The sequence below is a fragment of the Arachis ipaensis genome, chromosome B06 (assembly GCF_000816755.2).
Source record: "Arachis ipaensis cultivar K30076 chromosome B06, Araip1.1, whole genome shotgun sequence".
NCBI lineage: Eukaryota > Viridiplantae > Streptophyta > Magnoliopsida > Fabales > Fabaceae > Arachis > Arachis ipaensis.
This window is the reverse complement of record NC_029790.2, coordinates 130,301,452-130,309,314: the sequence shown is the minus strand read 5'-3', so window position 1 is coordinate 130,309,314 and position 7,863 is coordinate 130,301,452. Positions and strand designations below refer to the sequence as shown.

The window sequence follows — 7,863 nt, the reverse complement described above, 5'->3', positions numbered from 1 at the left end:
TGCACAAATTTTTTTTTTACCTTATGACCCCTTTAACCGTGCAGTAGTTCCCTCCCTCACAACCCTTTTATAATGAAGTTGGCTCCCTTCCCAAGTGTCTCCTGCCTCCCAACATGACCAATGCATGTGCAGCTGCTACGTTGACCTCCATTTCGTGGGCGCCAGGGACGAGGTCCTCCAATTCGTGGCCGCCGCCAGCAGCTTGGGCCAATTCGCATGCGATGACCCAGAGATGCCCATCTCGTGTGCGCCGTCGCTGATGTTGCTCCATTTCGTGTATGGCAGCAACGAAATGGAGAAAGCTGCTCTCCTACGCCATTTCGTTGGCGTCAGCCGTGAATTGATGGTAAACTCCATTTCTTGGTTGGTGGGCACGAATTGGGCATGCGTATTTTAGGATCACTTTCAAGTGCTGCGTATTTTAGGATCACTTTCAAGTGCTGCGTATTTGGAGAATAAAAGCTTCTCATATACTTAATTAGATAAAAAAGCCGAATGTTATCTATCACGCGACATATTACTAAACGACAAATAAACCTAATGTATATTTGATATTTCAAAAATTATTTTATACGGACAATCGATTTAATGATTGATTTTTGGTATATATTTATTATGATTATTTTAGTAATTTGTATATTAATTACAGTAAAGGACAAAAAAATCAGAATCACTATTTCCTTAAAAAAAATTAATAACATTTATTTACAATGTAAATACAATTATTGTTTTTTTTTATGTCTTGCATTTGTTTTCGGTGTCTATTTGTTATTCTTAAAAGTAAATATCATATGAAAACCGCAAAGTGTACGAATAAGAAAAATGCTTATTTAATGTTATACTAAACTATACAAATGAAAGATATTCTATCCAATTTCTCTTTATATTTATCTTTTTTTTATGAACAAAGAATTTTTATATTTATCCTACTATGCACAGGCACAGATACAGATATAAAATACAACATAATATAAAATATGATATAATACAAGACATGTTGATATACAAATTTTAAAATTTTATAAAATACGAGAATATATATATATATATATATATATATATATATATTTTAGATAAATCATAATAATATTTTAATATTTTATTGATATTAAAATATAAATTAATTTTTTAATTATTTTTAATATTTTATTTTAATTAAATAAATTATTAAATTAGTCTCCAAAAGATTAATCATTCTTTACATTAGTGTTTGAACAAATTTTTTTAATCAAATTCGTCTATCAACGATTTTAAATTAGTCATTTTAGTCCTTTTGTTGTTAACAATATCAAAATTTGTTGATGTAACACGTTAAGTAGTTCTAATTGGCAGCTGACATGATAAATTTATAAAATTATATCAAATCAATCCTAAATAGTACGATTCCAATGCCTCAAGTTCTTTTCTTAATTAGATTTTGATTTGATCTAATTTTATAAACTTATCATGTAAATAGTCAATTAAGATTCGTGTGTATTATAGTATCACTTAATGTGCAACATTAACAAATTTTGATGCCGTCAATAAAAAAAAATGATAAAAAGACTAATGCAATTAATTTAAAATATTTGAAAGATGAATTTAATTAAAAAAATAAAAAATTAATTTAAAAAACGAGCAATATTTCAGGAATAAATTTGATTATTTATTTTATTTTAATTATATAAAATATTTAAAAAAATTAATAAATAATAATATATACTATTTTTAAATTTATTTTAAAAATATATATATATTAAAAATAAAGTTAAATACACTAACACATAATGATATTTAGATGTGTTTAAATGTGTTTAAAAAAATTATTTTTTTATTAAGACATTATTAAAAAAACACTTATGTCAAACGAATATCAATAAACATTATATCTAAAATATATCGATACGTAGACACCACGATTCAAAAAAATACCCGTACCTCATATTTATCTCATGGAATATAAGACCATTAGTCAAAGGTCTAACTCCTAATTTGTCATTATTTTTGTTTGATTACCAAGAGCGCCTAAAAACAAAACACTGCACCAAAGCCACCGTAACAAATTTACTCTTCTCTTATAATCTCCAATTGTCGAGGAAAAGGGGAGGAGTCTGGAAGCACTGTAATCCCATAGGAATGAGATGAGCTTGCTTTGAAAAGGAGTCTGCACAGAAATTTGCCTCTCGGAAAACGTGTTTGAAGGAAATAGATATTAATCTACCACCCAGCTCCTTGATTGCATAGAAACTCATTACATATTTTACATTGCATTTGTTTACATTCCATCGTTTTCTAACACTCTCTTTGTGCTTATAACAAGAATTGGTGAGGTTAGATTTTGATTTAGAATTATGTGTAGCAGACTATATTTTCTTCATAATTTATGAAATTGTTGTGTAGTTGAACCAGTAAACATTATAATGTTGCGTTTAGCTTATTTACTCCTTCACATTTCTGAATTCTGATGATTAATCTCTCTGCATATATACTCTTACAGTTTTGTATTTCTAACTTGGAGGACATGGATGACTTCAACTATTCACTTTCTGAAGTGAAAAGCAAGTACAGAGTATGTTTAAAATGTAGTGGTCCTCATATGCACACAAGGTGTTTGATAATACGAAAATAATCTTAAACTTTAAACTTTGTTGCTTGCTTCAGGATGCTACCCTTTTACCGAAGTGGAAAGCATTTCAGACAGTCATATTTAATGAACTGGTGAAGAAGTTAATAATGTCGCTGATGAAGTGCTACCCTCATTTTTCATTCTTCTTTCTTCAGCAATGAGCTTACTGGCAACTTCTTCAAAATTCAGAGTTTCCTTCCCATACATTAAAACAGGTTTGATATACTCATAGGAAGAGGGAAGAGACAATATGAGCCTTAGTGCCTTATCTTCATCATCAATTTTCACTCCAATTGCCTCTTTCAGAGACAATACCATTGATAGCACTAAGATGGTCGGAGATTTTCACATTGTGATCCATGCGTAGATTATGGAACTGCTCCTTCAATAACAACCGATTTGAGATGCCCTTTGACTGATACAACCCTTTGAGTTTATCCCAAAGTTCCTTGGCTGTTTTTATTCCTTGCACATTTGCAAGAACATTCTTAGCCAAACACAGGCGAATAGCACTTGCAGCTCTCAAATCTAGTTCCTCCCATTCTTCATCCTTCATACCAGAGATCCTCTCCTTCAACGCCTTGTGCAAACCTGATTGTATCAACACATCCTTGACTTGTATTTGCCACAAGCCAAAATTGATTCTTCCATCAAATTTCTCTATTTCAAGCTTCACAGCACTTGAATATCCTGACATTGTTGCAACCGTATACTGGAATAGTATAACTCAACCGTGCACTAGGAAGGGTCCCCAGGAAAGAGAGGTGGGTCACAATGGACACACTTAAATACCAAGTCTTTCCTTAGCCAGAACCTTTCCAAACAGCACTCTCACAGTGTCACACTGCCTTCCAGCAACAACAATAACCAAAGATCAACCTCAAGCCATAGGACAAAATTCTTTTCTGATGTGGAAGGTCAGACTAGGCTGCAACCACAGAGCATACTAAGAATAAATCCTACCGAACCAAAGCTCTTGATACCACTTGTTGGGAATAATACACCATTCCCCCTTGAGAAAACACCTTTGACAGAGAAATAAAATAGACACAATCACAACACAAGAATTTAACGTGGAAACTCCAATTACCGGAGAAAAAACCACGGCCGTTGTCAAATGACAACCAGAGAATATCACTATGTGAAAATTGTTACAACACATAGACTTCTTTCTCTCACCGGCACCCCAGTAGCTTTCTTATTTCTGAATATAGTTTGGTTGGATTTTAAAATCGGGGTATATTTTGTATAAATTCTGCAGTTAAAATTACGTTCATGTAAATTTTAATTACTTTTTCCTCTTTGTTCTGTTCTGTGCTTCAATAATTTCCAGGATGATGGTTTGCACGACTCAAGTAAGATTGCTGCCTTTGATTTTGATGGAACTCTCGCAAAAACTGCTGTGAATATGTAAATCTTCTTCCGAATTATGATGTAAATTGATGGCAATATTGGTTTGAACGGGAAATGCTATTGCAAAATGTTAGTGCTTCTGGTTATATATTGCTGGCATAGCTATATTAGTTATTAGACTTGATGTCTTTTCTTAGAACAATCTTATACAAGTGAAATAAGAATATTATTATTATTATTAATTTATTATTGTCATTTTCATGTGCATGAGCTTCATTTTTTTATTGATTTTTGTGCTAATCTTTTACTTCCAGAGTGGGTCCAAATGCTTGGTCACTCATGTATTCTTCAATTCCCGATAAACTACAGAGCTTATATCATGATGGCTACAAGCTGGTGTGTCCTTCTAACCTATAAAAGATAGCTGAGATCTATTGTGGAAATTTGCCTCTAATTTTTTACCTGTTATTCTGTATTTTGTTCATTCAAATCTTTATTTAGTCCCAAGACCAAGCTGGTCAAGTAATCGACAGGTTTGTCGAATAAACTACCAAAATGATATTGGAAAGATTCTGGCCCCAATAAAAGGGACCCTGAAAAAACCGAAATGAAAACCTCCCATCAAAGATAGTAAACGTTTACTATTTTTGGGGAGCTTTTCAATCATGTCATTTTTCCTAGATCTTTTTGTTTGTGTTAAACTCTTTCGGGTAGTTTACTCCAAGTTCGAGTCTTGGGGACAAAAAAAATTCGCGATATGAAGCCAACATTTCTCAAGTTACATTAGTCGAATTCATAGTTTATCAAGCTAAATTAGTTTAATTCCTAGTAATAGGGTCTGGGAATTAGTGGCTAAGAGCCAAAAGAAACCTTTGCTGTATAGAATTGATACTAGTAGGAATCTTATATGGTAGTTTATGCAGATGCAATCAATTCATTGGTTAATGTTTCTGTCTTCTACTACATATAGGTAATTTTTACCAACGAATGCAATATTGAGCGCTGGAAGAACAAGAGACAGGTAGCTGTGGACTCAAAAATTGGACGGCTGAATAGTTTTATTGAGTCGGTGAAGGTCCCTATTCAGGTGAGGCTAAGAGATGTAGAAAGTTTATGTTCTCTTCTTGCTAACCATTCAATTAATATGGGCTGTTTTGTCATTTGAAAATTGTTGTATATATTGTTTCTTTTTTCATTCTTTCAGTGATCTCTTTGTAATTTTGAACAGTTATCACTTATCAGATCTAGTATTCTTATCTATTAATGACATGTTGGGAACCAAGCTGCACAATGGTTTTCTCCAGCTATGGAAATTTAGGGCAATGGACAATGATGAATGATCCTTGGAGAGTTGCTATTGGTATTCGTTATGCAACAAAATTTTAAAAGAGGAAAAATGAAAATAACGTTGGTTGCCTATTTGTTTTGAAATTATTAAGGAAAAAAAATACAAAGATCATGAAAGGTAATTAATATAGTATTATATATATTGCAGGTTTTCATAGCTTGTGGTTTACCTAGTAAAGCTAATATAACGAATGCTGATCCTTTTCGCAAGCCTAACCCAGGGATGTGGCGACTTATGGAGAAGCACTTCAACTCTGGCATTGCCATTGACGTGGATGGGTTACTTTTCATACCATTCAGTTCTTCAATCGATGCTTATTTTTTCCACTAGTTTATAATAGCTGTGTTTAGTTGCTCTTGGCACTTACCTATGAAGGAATGCAAAATTTAAACATAATCATTTCTGTGTTGTAGATCTTTTTATGTTGGTGATGCAGCTGGGAGAGAATCAGATCACAGTGATGCTGATATTAAATTTGCAGAGGTAGTTAAAACAACTTCGCCAATGTTTTGTATGCATATTAAAATAAAGCACTGCGTGATTGGATCATGTGATGTATTATTGCATGATAGGCCTAGTTATGCATATATTCAACACGTAAAATATTTTTTTTTTATGTATTTTATTTGAATATATAGTATTATGTCTGAGTTAAACTCCAAATAGTTAACTTATTGTATCATTTCTATTATTATAGCAATATGAATCTTAAAAAACATTTGCATAATCTAAAAGTGTATTTAATGGACTAAATCCCCATTTTGTTCTTTGAAATTCACGTGATCACCCATTTTGGTTTTCGAAATTCAAAATTATCTATACTGGTCCTCCAGATTCAAGTCCGGGCACCAATGTGGTCCCTTAACTCTTTCCGGCGATGACTAGACAAACGGAATGCTGAGATGGCACCCTTCCTGCCATGCTGGATGATGAGTAAACGACGTCGTTTATCCTTGGCATCCAAACAAGTTACAAATGTCGTCGCTTTTTATATGAAGGGAGAAGCAACGATAGAGACCCAAAACAAAGTATTTTTCTTCTCTACCTCCACTATTCTTCATTTCTGACTTGTTTGGGCACCAAGGATAAACGACGTCGTTTACTCATCATCAAGCGTGGCAGAGAGGGTGCCATCTCAGCATTCTGTTTGCCTAGTCATCGCTGGAAAGAGTCGAGTGACTATATTAGTACCCGGACTTGAATATGGAGGACTAATATAGGTAATTTTGAATTTTGGGAACCAAATTGAATAATTGCGTGAATCTCAATGACCAAAATAGATATTTAGTCGTATTTAATGCGCATTCTAAAAAACTTGTTTTTGTACACATTTTAACTATAGGTTGGAGTGGATAAAAATGTCCTTATTTCATATATTAAAAATATTAGAATAAATTTATCATACGATAATACATAATAAGAGATCATTTACATTATGTTGTGTAATATATTTCTGATTATTCTGTTTTAATGGATGATGCAGGCGAATGGTTTGAAGTTTTATGTCCCTGAAGAGTTCTTTGACACTTAAGGGTCTCATCATTTGAAAGAGTTATTCTTAATAACTTTTGCTTCTAAAGCAAGTTGAAGTAATTTCACTTTGTATGCTATCACTGCATTTTAACTACACGTTTAATGGGATTGCTGAAAAGTTTAAGGTTGTTTTGCAAGAGCAATAGAAAAGATTATGTTTTTCTTGAACAAATTAACCCCAATTTATGGGAAAGATGGAGCAAATAAGATAAAATTATGCACTAATAAATGCAAAATGCTGTGTGTGGATATTTGTGAATCGTCCCACGATACATCTAAGACTTTTTAGCAGCTTTAGTTGGTCCAAATTCAACTAGAACTAGTTTCATTAGTGAGTCTAATTCTCCACTAACGTAAACGTTTGTATTTTGCGTTCTTTCTCGTTCTTTTATTGCTGTTAGCCTGTTATTGTCTGTGTTTTTTTTTTCTTTTCCTCTTCTTCTTTAGTGATTTTACTGTATATGTATTTCTTCTTTTTAGTTGTTTGAGTTTTTCATTCTTGTTTTTTGTTTTTTTTTTTGTTAAGAATAAAAAATTAACATAAAAATTTTTTAACTGTGTCATAATTTTTTTTTTTAATTTTGATACAAAAATTTCGTAACTATAAAACAGATTCTTGTTTAAGAGGGTGAAAAACGATTATAACAATATGCATGCTAAAAGAGATAAGATAAGTCAAGTTAGAAGGTTAGTAAATAGTAAATACTAAATACTAAATAGTAATGCGAAGTGTTATGTAATTTACTTTCTTGCTTATTGATATTCGGATCGCAATGTGGAGGCCAAGCATCGTGGTAGAAGTGAGCTTTGCCCAGTGAAATAGAGGTTGGTGTTGGTCAAACTCAAACTTTTGGCCCACAATATAAAGTTTTTTGAAATAAATTATAATAATATTTTAATATTTTATTAATATTAAAATATAAATTAATTTTTTAATTTTTTAATTAATTAATTTAATTTAATTCATTATTTATATATAATTTAATAAATAAAATCTATTAATCTTTATTCAATTATATATATA

General features: G+C 31.9%; 1 protein-coding gene across 3 annotated transcripts; it reads left to right on the top strand.

Annotated features, from left to right (window-relative positions):
* On the top strand, nucleotides 2,147–7,058 carry LOC107648499 (polynucleotide 3'-phosphatase ZDP-like). 3 transcript variants are annotated; one of them, XM_021105163.1, is made up of 9 exons: nucleotides 2,147–2,309; nucleotides 2,477–2,548; nucleotides 2,641–2,697; nucleotides 3,939–4,015; nucleotides 4,273–4,354; nucleotides 4,929–5,045; nucleotides 5,454–5,584; nucleotides 5,720–5,789; nucleotides 6,790–7,057. In XM_021105163.1, exons 2-9 carry the CDS (start codon nucleotides 2,501–2,503, stop codon nucleotides 6,835–6,837), a joined length of 630 nt encoding a protein of 209 aa, XP_020960822.1. In that variant the 5' UTR covers nucleotides 2,147–2,309; nucleotides 2,477–2,500; the 3' UTR covers nucleotides 6,838–7,057. The 3 variants fall into 3 exon arrangements, with proteins under 3 accessions (XP_020960822.1, XP_020960823.1, XP_016207827.1); XM_021105164.1 differs by having other exon boundaries at nucleotides 2,153–2,304; XM_016352341.2 differs by having other exon boundaries at nucleotides 2,153–2,548; nucleotides 6,790–7,058.